Here is a 13497-nt window from a genome sequence, read left to right as displayed (position 1 = left end):
GAGTAAGTACACTGATAAGCAGAATTCTAAAGGCTAAAGACAGGCAAGATATGGCACATGAGTTGATATTAATGTTAAATAATTGACAATTCACAACGTACATTACCTGCATTCCCAACAGAAAATGCCAGCTCCCTCCTGTCACACTGTCCACCTTAGTCTACCTTACTTCTCTGTAGGTGAACCATGTGCTACTGCATTCTCATGGCTATGGACTAAAGGCTCCGTTTCAACACTGTGAAAGCTGCAATCCTGGCATTAACAAACAAAAAAACCCCCAAAATCAAACAGATAAAGCCCCCCCCGCCCCTCTCCAAAAAAAAACTCCAAACAAAAAAAAGCAAAACTCTGCCTTTGCTTCTAGGAACTTGGTCCTGATGGATCTCTATCCTTTAGATGTACCAAAGGATCACGTTCCTTCTGCTTCCTGGCTGGTCAAATGCATGTCAGAGATCTTATTACACTTGAAAAGAACAGCAGACGACCCATATCCGGACATATGAATTATTTTTTACTCAGGTTCTGAAGCCAAGGGGTGTATACGGTGAACTTCTATTTTTTGTCAGTGACTACAACAAATTCTGAAAGAAGTTCATGGGATTCCCTTCACACTTAGTTCAAATGTGCTTTGCCCTTTTGTGTGAACACAACTGCCTGTTCATGTGGTTTGCACAGATCAAGAGATGTGCATTAATGCGTATATTAGAGTGCAAACATCATGTTTTCAGCTATTTGCAGACAGAATATAGACACTTCTAGCTTCAGCTGGCAGCTAGAGTGAACAAAGAGCCTTATGATCTGTCTTCTATCTTCTCTTAATTTGCAATTTACTCCAGTTCTATCCCTCTTAATACTCTGAAGAGCCCTACATGGCATTTCCCTGAATCAGGTTTTATCCTAACGATGAAAGAAGGTGAGGTTCCTAAGAAAATATTTTATTTTCCAGAGTCTGTTCTTATACCCCAAATTCTTGCTTAGATTTCTTAAAAGGGGTTTAATTTAAAGTATTTTATTATGCTTTTTTTCCCTCCCTCCATTGCAAATGAAATCAAAAAGCAGTAAATGTTAGAACCTCCATTCCATGGTAGCAAAGGAAGAAGATTTACTGCTGTTACTGTACTACTGTAAAGTTCAGAGAGTAAAATTTACTTACAAGGAACAGAATCATGCTAACAAATGGTCAACTAGGTACCTATCTTACATGTAGATTAACATTCTGCCCAAAACCACCACACTGTGTTCTGCTACCAAAGGCATCTTCATAGCCTGTATGCAGAAACATCCTTCAAAGAGCCTGGTACAAATCTACTCTGACAACTTCTTACTTACCACTAAGGACATGATCAGAATTAGAACATGAGGATTTTTATTACTATTAGGATAGGGATTAATAGTTAAGACTTATTACCAAGTTTGTAGAGCTAGTTTAACAGAACTGTATCTATAAGTATCAATCACATAGGTTTAGTCTTCTCTAGTATTCTTGGTTGAAGACAGATGGAATTTGTTAAATCTGAAAGACTTAGATAGAAGGAAGTTGATAAAGGGAGCAAACAGGAAGATTTCTAGATAATCTCTCTACTGCTTTGTGATCTGTAACAAACTTACACAATCTATAAAATCTTCTCCCACCAGCATCACAGAAAGAAGATTCCCACTACAGTTAAGAATCTTCTGGTGTTGACCAGGTTGACTTCCACATGAAAAAAACTCCCACTATTTGAAACACAACAAAAGAGGTATTCCACAATTCATAGACACAACAGGTGTTTTCCTGGTCCAGCTAGACCCTCTGGACCTACTGTCATGCACCCCCTTGTGATGGGTCTACTTACACGCCTCCTTGCTCGTGGCGCTGGCTCAGGTGTGTTAGGAGAAGTGGATTCGTTTGGTGTTTCTGAGGTTGAGCTAAGAGATGAGTTACTGCTTGAAAGTTCTTTGTTCTGTCTTTTAGTTCCAAATGGCAAAAGAAAGGCCACAAAATCTGAAACATCTTTTTGCTCTTCTCTCTGAGAGTCTTGCTTGAGCTTGTAGGCCCGGTCATTAGCAATCACTTGGGACAAAGGCATTCCAAAAGCCTGGGGAATAAATTCTGCAACAATAACAACAAAACCCTAATATTTACCAAACATCTGCTATTTATTTATTACAAAAAGAATTAACAGTTAAGCTGTTAAAAAGAAAAACAATCTGAAGTCCCTTTAAATATATAGTAAGTCCAATTAAGTACTACACTGCATAATAATAACAACAGTGCCAGGTAATTGTAGCCCATGGTATCTGAATCCCGTCTCTAGATGCATCATGAAAGATACACCATGCAGAATCTTGGAAAATCACTTGGGAGCAGAACTAATTAAGATCTTCACTTCCACTGAAAGTGAGTGAAGTCAGGCACTTCTGGTTATATCCAGATGGTGCAGAGGGGCATCAGAAACTCTGGTAACCTCATCCTGAGACTGGGGAGCGTAGCTGGACTGTGCCACAACTCCCTCTCATTTTTCAGAGCCCTTCACCAGGCTTCTTTCTCATAAGTGTTGTAAGGCACCAGAGTCAAGGGGTACCAGTACGTGCAGGGTTTTCATTACAGTTCAGGAGAGCATGCATCTACCTGTACAGAGAGCTTGTAAGTACATTCACTATACAGACTAAGCCTTCAAGGATATAGTTTTAAATATACACAAGAACTATACTGTGTTAAATAAGTTAAATAAGACTAACCCTGTTTAATAGTGGTGTATCAGTATATAGGTCCTTTGTAACAGTATAAAAATATACATGATGTATAGAAATACAGGAGAAGAAATGTTTCTCTCAATTAACAAAAAGACATAATCCCATCCCACATCAATATAACTGTAATGTACAAAACCAGCATATACTTCAGGTCTCTAAAATGCTTAAATATTTTACAAAATAGAAAAATGTTTTACAGTGAATCAGCCAACAACTAGCAATAAAATGCTCATCATTAAGTTTCAAATCAGACCTATCTGACATTAGCAGAACCAAAACCATTGGGACAGACTTCCAACTAGAACTGGTTTGTGCTCAAATGGAATGAAAAAAATAGCTATTGATGCTATTCATCCTAATGAAAATGGGTGCAACTTCTACTAGGTTCCAGTTTCAGAACTGCTTGTATCAGGAATAAATATAGCAGCAGAGATCAACCCCTTTTTTTTAAGTATGAAAAAAGAAACCATAAAAAACCCCCAAAAAAACCCATAAAAAATCCCAAACCAAAAAAAACCAGAAACAGAAAAATTCTTATATGCTCTGCTTCTCTTTTGCCACAATCATGTAAATAATTAAAGGCCAAAGTTCCTCCTAGAATTTTAAGTCTGACTATGTCTTTGATGATATTTTCAAATTTTATATAGATTTGCAATATCATTAAGGTATTGAAAAGAAGAGGTTATTTTATGAATCTTGACTGAGTTCACTACTAGTTTATCACACTAAAGAAACAAGAGTCCGTTGTTCCAATTCAGTGAGAAACATTCCTGCTCTTTAGAACTATGAAATGTTAAAACACCAACTAACTTTGGTGGCCAGACAAAACTAAATCAGGAAGCAGAGCCTCATATATCAAGCAAGTCTGGAGGTGACCTGTGAGTATAATGACATCCAAAACCATCTGCATTTAATTTAGGACAAGAAAGAACATCATCACACAGATATCAAGCAACGTGAGGATTGTCAGTTCCAGGAGTCCCTCCTGTACCCAGCAGAGTGTGTCTGAAAAATTTTGAGAGTACTAGTATTAAATTACTGTTCTGAATTATCTGCCCAGTAAATATTTAAGATGACAAGTTTGAAACACACATATGTAACATGTCTCCCCTCTAAGCTGTCTAACCGTGGTGCTTTGTTATACTCCCAGTACCCCTTTTTATTTGTCCTTCCACAACATTTCCTGAGAAAAGCCACTGAGCCAAATGAAAACCTGAACACAAAATACTTCTCTGGTTTGGGTCAGAGCCACTTGGGCTTCAAATTGGGAGAGGACAGCAATATTTAGCTCATGTGATACCCATGCTGGTGCCATTGATCCTACAGCACTAGCATCAACTGGGGCAAGATCAGCAGGAGATGAGATCTCAACGCTGCCTCATTAAAAGAATTTCATTATAATGACCCTTTCCCTACTTCATTATGTGAAGATTGATATTTTGAGGTAGGTGTTGCCCCTCCTTGGAAATTCTCAGATGTGGGATTCCAGGTTTTTAATTGCCCTTGCTCAATGTAGCCCAGAGAAAGGACACTGAACCTCTACTTCAGGACACTCTGCTGTAGGCCTCCTCAGAGGACATGAACTGCTCCCCTGATTTCTCAATGCCTGGCAGAGATGGGGAACTGGATGAAAACCAACTGGCTGATTTTTCAGACTAAATACAGATGGAAGTGGTGCTGGCTGGCAGTGGTAATTACATTAAAGAGTTGGCAAACCCATTAACTTTTTGCTCATTTGTTGAAATTGAGAGAATCAGTTGGTTCTTCCACAGACTGGCTACACCCCCAAGTTCCCACCAAAATGTGTGTGTGTGCGTGCGCGGTGGTGGTGGGGAGCATGTCCTACCCACTACTCTTCACAAGCATTCAATCCCAACAACTTCCTTGTTGGACAGGCAATTAGAGTCAATGTCAGCCCTTCTGACGTTTCAGACTCATTAAAAAAGAAGAGTTGTAGTCATGCAAAGTAATTAGCAACCCATTGATGGGGGAGAAAGGGCACTAACTCAGACAGAAGAGGCATAGGTTTGAGACTCTGGTCTCACCATCGATGTATCAACTGCCTCTTTACAGCTGTAGGCTGGGGATCCCCACTGCTGGAGAGGTTTCATTTGTATGAAGAAATGTTCCTTAGAGCAGTGGCTCAAACTTTGATCTGTTGTATATACACTAGGTGAGGGCCAAAGCTACTAAGTCAGTCACTTTCTGTAAACCCAACAAAAATTTGATCACTTATTCAATTAGGAGACTGTACAGCTTAAAAATAAATTTTGCAGAAAGTACCATATAAAATGTGAAACAACCTGGCAGACAGGGCAATTAGCTTGGAAATGCAGATTCATATCCTTAGCCAGCAGCAATTTTGATACACTTTGGTTTTTAGTGTTTACTGGCAAAGGAGACAATTTACTATTTTGGAGAAATGCATAATTTCTCTTACCAGAAAGTCAATCTCGCAGCTGAGGCCAGTTTCTTAACAAAATTTTGATCGAATCTAGTATGTCCTGTAACTGGTAAATCAGGATTTTCTAATAAAAAGCAGCAAGTCACAGAAAAAACTCCTAGCCAGATCAAATAAGAGTTTCAGTGATCCCACATCCTTCTCTTTGCTAACCAAATTATAATATCCAGGATGTTGACCTACACAGCTATAGCTTACTTGACCTCATGTTACCCTATCCAAGTACAGCTTAAAAGACCTCTCTGAAGTTTCAGATGGTGAAAACTGTGGTTTCCATCCCACAAAACATATCAGTCTATTAAGAACCAAAGAGGTCTATATTCTAGACTCTTTCAATGCTAATACAGTAAACAGCAACTTCTATTAGTCTCCTTAGCATTTTGAGTTTTTTCTTAAGTACACCTTAAGTGCTAGTTTTGGGCTGCTAAAATCCTGTTACCAAGATGTACTAAGGTGTTGTACCACCTATATTTAAATGATAGGAATAGAGAGGGAGAGAGATCAGAGAAAAAAATACTTTAAAAGAGATATTTAGATGGGGTCTTTAAGTCAATCTCCCCAGCTAGCCAGACTGGGTAACTGTTTTGCTAACAGAAATTCATTACTTCAGATCTGTAGAGACAGTGATGGAAGCAGAAAACACGGAAAACAGAAACCTCAGTCTACAATGGAAACAGCAAAACTCCTTCCATCTCAAGGTTCATCAAAACTTGCAGTGACTCCAGGAGACTTGAGATAAGACAATGTTCTCAGCATCAGTTCTGTGGCTAAAAGTCTATTCTCCAGCTACTCACTTCTGTGGCTGAAAATCTCTTCTCTAGCTACGCGGAGCTCACTGACCTGCAAGGACTGATATAAGGCCCTCCCAACTACTTATGCTATTTCTCTGTGTCAGTCTGGATTTCTTTAAGAAAAGTTTAGAGATTCTTTGGTCCTTCAGTTGACCTCATTACAAAACATGACATATGGTGCTTAAAAAAAACCTTTTGTATGTCTAGAGAGCATGAGAAACATTTTCAAAGTTTTTTTAAAAGCGTGGTGGGGTGCTGGAAAGGCTTGGAAAAAGAAACATTTCTGACAAACCATAGTAAAAAACAAACTTCATTCATTCAGCTCTCTCCTTAGGTTGTGCCAAGGCACATGGACATCATGACAGGCTGAAGAACAAATGCAAACATTAAGAAATACATCTTAATTTATTGAGCATGGATGGGAAGTAAACACAGAAGACATTTTCAAGAATTTTGAACTAAAGAAAAATCAAATGTCTACTGCTGGATTTGTATATACCACTGAGTTACCATGAAGGCCTTTTCTCAGGAAATCCAGCACACACAGCAGCTCCGCTAAGGCGCCACAGATGAACTTGCTGAATATTTACATTCCACACAGAAACATCAGTAAAAGGGATGATTCTCAGCTGCTCAACCAATCATGTAACAAGTGATTATTATTTCTCAGCAGGTCTCTTCTTTCACCTGTAGTATTTACTGGAACCCAGGCAAAATGGACCTGTTTTACTGATAAAATCTTCTAGGACGAACAATTTCTGGGAAGCATCTCACTCTGGAATGCCTGTGTGTACTTTAAAAGTGGGCATGCCTACACTGATACCCATATCACTGGCAGGAGACAGACAAAAGACTGCTTCTGCTGCCGCCAAAATTAGCAGTGAATTTGTAAGGGAACAGTATCCAGCTGACAGCATGCATAGCATCCTGAGAATTTCTTATTCTAAGCAGCATGGACATGTTACTGCTCCTCGACTCTGAGTACTGTCTGTCAGCAGCTAAAGCAATTGTTTGGAAACATATGTAGACAGTAGGATTGAGAGTCATGGCCATTATTAACAAGGAGGCTGGGTAGAGTAAAGCCAAAACACTTGAATGATGGAAGCTGAAAATATTGTTTAAATGTCTGGGTGGAGTGCTGTTCTCCTGTTTAGTCTGTTTACATCCGGTAAGTTTTGCTATATCCTGCTTCGGTGAGTCACTCAGAGATGTAAAAACAACTGAAAAAACCCACTTGTTTTAGTATTTCTCCCCTTTTAATGATACAATGACAGATGACAAAAAGGAGAAAATAAAGATATGAAACTCATTTAAAGTGCATTCAATTCTACTTTAGTATCTTTATTGGCCTTCAGAAATCTAATAATTTGCTGAAACTCTCACTTAACAGATAGACAGGTTGACTGACATCCATCCAAATAAAACATGAAGTTTAGAGAGTAAAAACCCCATAGAATAGACTGAGTCCTAAAATACAAGTGATTAAATCTCCAAACAGTGCTAGAGAAAATGAGTACCATTCCTTTTGGTTATACCTTCTAAGTATAGACACCTGGCAATGTGGGGTGAGGAAGAACAGTCTTGGGTTCAGTGCATGTCAGTGCTAAAGGAGAGGTTTTGTCAGGGAAGACCTGCAGCGAGACCTCCATTGTGCATCCCTGGTAATCAGCACAAGTGGCCCTTTTTTTCCATCTCTGTGGCTTCCTGTGCCAGGCACATCTCTGTTATCTTTGGCTGCAACCCCCCCCCCACAATCCCATGGTGCTGCATGATTGTCAGGATTAACCTTCAGGAGTCTATGTTTACAACAGACTTTTCAGGTGGCACATACTCAAGGCAGGACTAAACACATGGCCGCCCCAGCTGTTACTTGTCCTGGTATGTGGGGGCTCCCAGGGTGGGATACAGAAAACTCAAAATGTTTGGAATTAATTAAATACTCTTTCAACTGCAACTGTGCTTACAAAAGTGATGCTGAATGGATGGAAATGAAGTCTGCATTAAAGCAGCTACATCTCCTCTGTATGAAGTATCTGGAAATCAGCTTCCTTGCTTCCCCTCTGACATCCTATGGCCTGGTCTTGTTTTCTTCTTACAGCAGTGCAGTTGGACTAGTTACTAAAAAAAAACACCACAAAACCCCAAAAAGAAAGAGAATGAAGGCATTTCTTTCACACATGAGAACTAGGGACCTGCCCAGGTGGGTAAATGTGTGCTCCCAGTCTTTTTTGTGAGCACATCCACGTCCACAGTGGGGAGTGTTTGTTTTGGACTGGTTGTCCAGAAATGGAAGGTACTTTCTTCATAAAACAAGCAGTAGAAATGTTTATTAGAAAACCCAGCATAGAACAGCCCAGGATAACACTTCCAGCTTGCTGTGACACACATGCAGAGGAATGTTTACTCGGACTTTAGGTGACATGGAGACAATTGCTTAGGGAAGGTGGTGGGGCTCAATTGTGAGCATGGTAGGCTCATCCTTATGGAGGACCAGCAGCACAAGGCCTTACATTTTTCTTTCCAGAGCACCTGAAAGCTGGGTGACGCTGTCCCTCCTTACTCCTGAGGCTGGGAGAGATGCTGGTTCTGATGATTCCCACGGGAAAATGGTGACCTTTCAACCACTGTGCCAGGCTTACGGTCAACACGGCACAATCCAGCACCACCCTGGTTATTCATCCCCTCTGCTGTCATACATTAAGAGTCTGCTCAGCAAGTACCTGAGTGGCAGATGATCTTTAATAACTCAGAAGGACAGAGAAAAGTACACCAGAACCAACAATGGCCAGAAAACCTTAGAAGATGGATGCCATATACTGCTATTCAGGCTATTTTTGCCTAACATTTGCTGTTGGCAACAAATAAGAGTGAATATGGCTTTCTTTTCACTCTGCTAACATAACCTGTTCAGAACCTGACTCCTTCCAATTTCCTGGACCCTTACTGACTAACCCAAGTTCTTCCTGAAGGAAGGAGAGAAATATAGATTCAGCTGTTTGAGAAGACCTGGGGTATTTTCCTTTCAGAGGGTGCTCCTATAATATTTTATAAATTGAGAGAACATGTTAAACATTTCTATAACTGAAAATAAGGATAAAAGCAGCGTGGTATATACTTGAAAGACCTGAATTTCAAATAAGAAGGAAAAAAGGAATTAAAATTAGGAGAATCAACATAGTGATTTCTAAAAATGCTTGGTATAGTTAACCAGAAGGTATGAGCAATGCTGAAAATAAGGAATATAAATATAAATATATAGGAATATAAGTATAAAGATAAATATAAACAAGGATAAGTATAAAGTGCTGACCTTCACTATGGGCAACTAGTGAGTCCTAAAAGGCAAAGTGCACTCAGAAAACCCTTTGGAATAAAACCAGAAAGTATATCCCCAAAGCTACTAACTGAATAGCTTATAAATGCTCCCATGCAAATAGACAGAAAAGAAAATCCCTGACCAGAAGTGTAATAGCAGCAAATAATATTATCTGGAAGTGCTCAATCAATGCATCTAAACTATTAGAAACAGAAGTCAGTGTGGTTGTAAGGAAACTACAAAAGAATACAAGGCAATGTAAGAAAAATTACTGTTTTAAAGATCTCTGACAACAGAGGATTTAGAGGAATAAAGACCAATTCTGAGTTAAGCATCTGTATCCATTACCAAAAGGATGCTATCACTTCTCAGAGCACCACACCAAAGAGGTATTGGTGGAACTCCAAAAGTGCAATTGCAAAGATCCTCCAGCTTTGGGTGACACAGCAAAATTCTGGCTTTGGTGAATTATCAAAGCAATTTATCATTGTTAAAATCTGCTACAGCAATCAAAAATATGAGAATAAAAAGTCAAAATGTATTTAAAGTCTCAAAAGAGTTTCTAAAGAGAAAGTTTCAAAGGAGACTGCCAAAGTCATGCTGCCCATAAGAGAGGAAAGATAAAAGCTCAAAAAAAGAGCAGGATGTGGTTAGCCTTTTCTGATGCAGAAGAGCACCCCATAGACTGCTATGAAGATCAATATCTGGCAAATGCACTGAAAAGCAAGGAAGGTTTTGAACAGAACTATGTTGCTTTGCACTTTTAACTTCATGGATGACTAAGGAAGAAATATAGCAACATAATAACTGCTTAATTAGAGTGTAGCCAAATGTAGTGCATTAACAGGAGCACTAAAAAAATTGATTTTCCCCAAAGGGGACTATAAAATTATTGAACCTTTTCCTTAAAGACTCCTTCTGCCTGTTGGTTCAGTCCTACATCAGGTGATCTTGTAACAAATAAAAAGTTTGCACTTCCAACGTAACGTAGGAGGTCACTGGATTTATCCAAACAAATGTGTCAGGGGACATTCAATGTTAGAAAGATTAATGCAAATATTTTCCATAACCAGTTTTAAATCAAGAAAAGACTAATCACATATTTGAAGTCATGAAACAAATAAAAATTAAAAGAAAAATACTTTCTTCTTGACAAATATCTAAAGTAACTTTGAAATGGGGATGTTAATTTTTTCAATGGAATATTTAAGTTCCATCCTTCTGCAAAACTAGACTAAAAGCGATAACATCAGAGTAACCAGACCCCTGTCATAAATTTCTGCATTTCTGTGTGTGTTTGTGAAACTGGGGTGTCAATACTGTGTCTTACTACCATTTTTCGAGAATGTTTTTCCAGAAGGGAACACAAAATTAGATGCACAATGCAGAAAACTGCAATTTCACAGACATTTTTCAGTGTCTCAGTATTTAGATTTAGTTCAAATGGCTCCAAATTACAGGTCAAGTTCAAGTCTTGGATTAGGACCCAGCCCATAAAGCTGATTAGTGTCCAAACAAAAGAGTACAACCATATCTGTAAATCCATGTCACATGGAGTTTATTAAAATCCAACTGATCAGTAGCACCAAAGCATTTATGTATTTTAAACAATGGCTATTTTCCTAAGGTTAAAGAAAGAAAAGCAAATGAACTGGCTTGCTTGGGTAGTGCTGGGTTCATGGGTTCACGTGCTTTGTAAATTGAAAGAGGAGAGTGCAACTGCAGGTAAATAACTGGATCATGTTATCCAGACCACAGTCTGCACTGGATGGTGAAAACAGGGAGAAAAAAAATGGAGAAAAGACACAGTGCTTTAACACTTCCCTTTCTCCCAGAAAAAAAAATCTTTCAGTTGAAGAGAAATGGGTTATACTAAAGTCAAGCAGAAAGGATAAAACATATTTTTCAGCTCAGCAACATTCTCCTACTCCAAAAAGTATATGTTTAAGACTAAAGAAATCTCGTAGGGAAAACTAAGATCTGATCACTAAGTATGTACTCATTTTATTTTACCTTTGTCTCTGTTCTTCTCCTTTCCTAAAGAGTCCAGTTTCTTTCTTAATGATTTCTTCCTCTTTTGTCCATCTGTAAAAGGCAAGAAAAGAAAATAAAAAAAGGAAGTAAATGAAGTGAAATAACACTGAACAATCTGCTGCACAAGCTATAGGAACATGGAGTGAGAAGGTCACAGCATTTGGAATCAGGAAGGGTGTGGGGATATATTGCACAAAGGCTAGAGACTGCCGCAGTTCCTCAGTGGAGAACAAAGCATTTGGCTTTGTTCACCCAAATGCTGAGGCTGCACAGGGGAACCAAATGTATCCCCCTGCATGCTGACCACATCTACCCATGTGTGGTCATCTAATTTTGAAGACTTAATAATGGAGTTTCGTTGCTGGATGCTCTTGATAGCAAGGTACCATAAACCTAAAAAGTATTGGTTAGCCTTCATCCATGGGCACAAGACTGTGATTCAGGTGTGCAGCTGAAGGTAGTATTTGGAAAGAGAGGATTACTAAGCCTCTAGGATAAAGTTCTGCATACCAGTCATACCCGTTGACCACCTTCACATGACCCATCTGATCTGAACTCACTCTGGGAGTTTGCAGTTTGGTACAGCATGTCCAGATTGGTTCACGTGGATTAGAGTCTCAGAGAAATGATTGTTCTAATAACCTATCTATCATCCAAGTTTTCACTAAGGTATTAAGGACCAAAGTTTTCAAGCAATAGTGGAGGCAAGTTGGTTCTTGAAATGATTATATCAAAAGGCTGGCTATCATTATTTCCTTCAGCAGCATCTTTTATAATGAAAAGTCAACAAAAAAGCATTTTATTTATTAGCTATCAACATATACCAGGGATTAAGACATGAGCCTGCTTTAACTTGTACCTTTTGAACTTTTTAAGTTCCAAAGCAATATAAAGGGTCTAACACAGGGACTAATACTTTAACATAGACACCACTCCAGATAAAGGTTAATGAACACGTACCTTTTCCTTACCAGTTTTGTAACATGGCAAAAACTCAAAAACAAACATACCGTATCTATTTCATTTTAAGGGCAAGAAAGTCACCAAATAATCTGTCTCAACAGGTTTTTCTGGTTATATAAGCCAGTGTCTTAAATGGTCTTTTACAGTAAGGAACATACCACAGAGGAGTGAAGTGGATCTTTGTTCATGAACTCTCATCTTTGCAATTAGGGGTCATGAGAGAACACAAGCCATTTCCCCATACTTTTCCCTCAGCTTCTTCTGAAAACCAAATCCAGAACACTACTCAACAGACAGCTCAACAAATTATGACACTTTTTATAGCCAGTTAATATCCTTTTAATTTAAAATTATCATTTCTTTTTACTTTTTGTAACAGTGGCTTGATCAATTCCACTTGCACACTTGCAATCTGCATTTATTTACACCATACCACAGAATCACAGAATCATTAGGGTTGGAAGGGACATCTGGAGATAATCTAGTCCAACCCCCCTGCCAAGGCAGGGTCACCTATAGCAGGTAACACAGGAACATGTTCAGGTACGAATTTCTGAATTTTTTAATTTCTCCAGAGAAGGAGACTCCATGACCTCCCTGGGCAGCCTGTTCCAGACTCTGCCATCCTCAATGTACATAAATTCTTCCCTCATGTTGAGGTGGAACTTCTGTGGTTTAGTTTATGGCTTTTACATCTTGTCCTGTTTTTGGGCACCACTGAAAAGAGTCTGGCACCATCCTCTTGGCACCCACCTTTGAGATAATTGTATATATTGATGAGATCCCCTTTTTCTCTTCTGAGGACTAAATAGGCCCAGCTCCCACAGTCTCTCCTCATAAGAGATGCTCCAGACCCCAAATCATCTCTGTGGCCTCCACTGGACCCTCTCCAGTAGCTCCTTGTCTTTCTTGCACTGAGAAGCCCAGGACTGGACCCAGTATTCCAGATGTGGCCTTACTAGGGCCAGGTAGAGGGGGAGGATCACTATCCTCAACCACCTGGCCACACTCTTCCTGATGGACCCCAGGATACCACGGGCCCTGCTGGCTGCAAGGGCTCCCAGCACTCACTCAACCATGATACTCGAGGTAGAATTGTCGTGTGCTGGTTAAGTTAATTCCCTTTTTTTGCACCTGCTCCAGTGAGAATTCATCTCTCTGAAATAAGGCTGATTAGATGGATAAGGTATTCCAGA

General features: G+C 39.3%; 1 protein-coding gene across 1 annotated transcript in view; it reads right to left on the bottom strand.

Annotated features, from left to right (window-relative positions):
* The window catches only part of ARHGAP6 (Rho GTPase activating protein 6), a 63140-nt gene that overhangs the window by 31162 nt on the left and 18481 nt on the right, over positions 1-13497 (bottom strand). The window contains exons 2-3 of the mRNA XM_008926814.3: positions 11318-11389; positions 1836-2092 (exon numbers count right to left, since the gene is read on the bottom strand). Coding sequence (XP_008925062.2) covers positions 1836-2092; positions 11318-11389 — 329 coding nt within the window. The remainder of the gene's footprint in view (positions 1-1835; positions 2093-11317; positions 11390-13497) is intronic.

This window comes from Manacus vitellinus, unplaced genomic scaffold, assembly GCF_001715985.3.
Source record: "Manacus vitellinus isolate BGI_N305 unplaced genomic scaffold, ASM171598v3 scaffold_7_pilon, whole genome shotgun sequence".
Taxonomy (NCBI): domain Eukaryota; kingdom Metazoa; phylum Chordata; class Aves; order Passeriformes; family Pipridae; genus Manacus; species Manacus vitellinus.
Note: the sequence above shows the minus strand (reverse complement) of the source record. Positions and strands in the feature narration are given on the sequence as shown.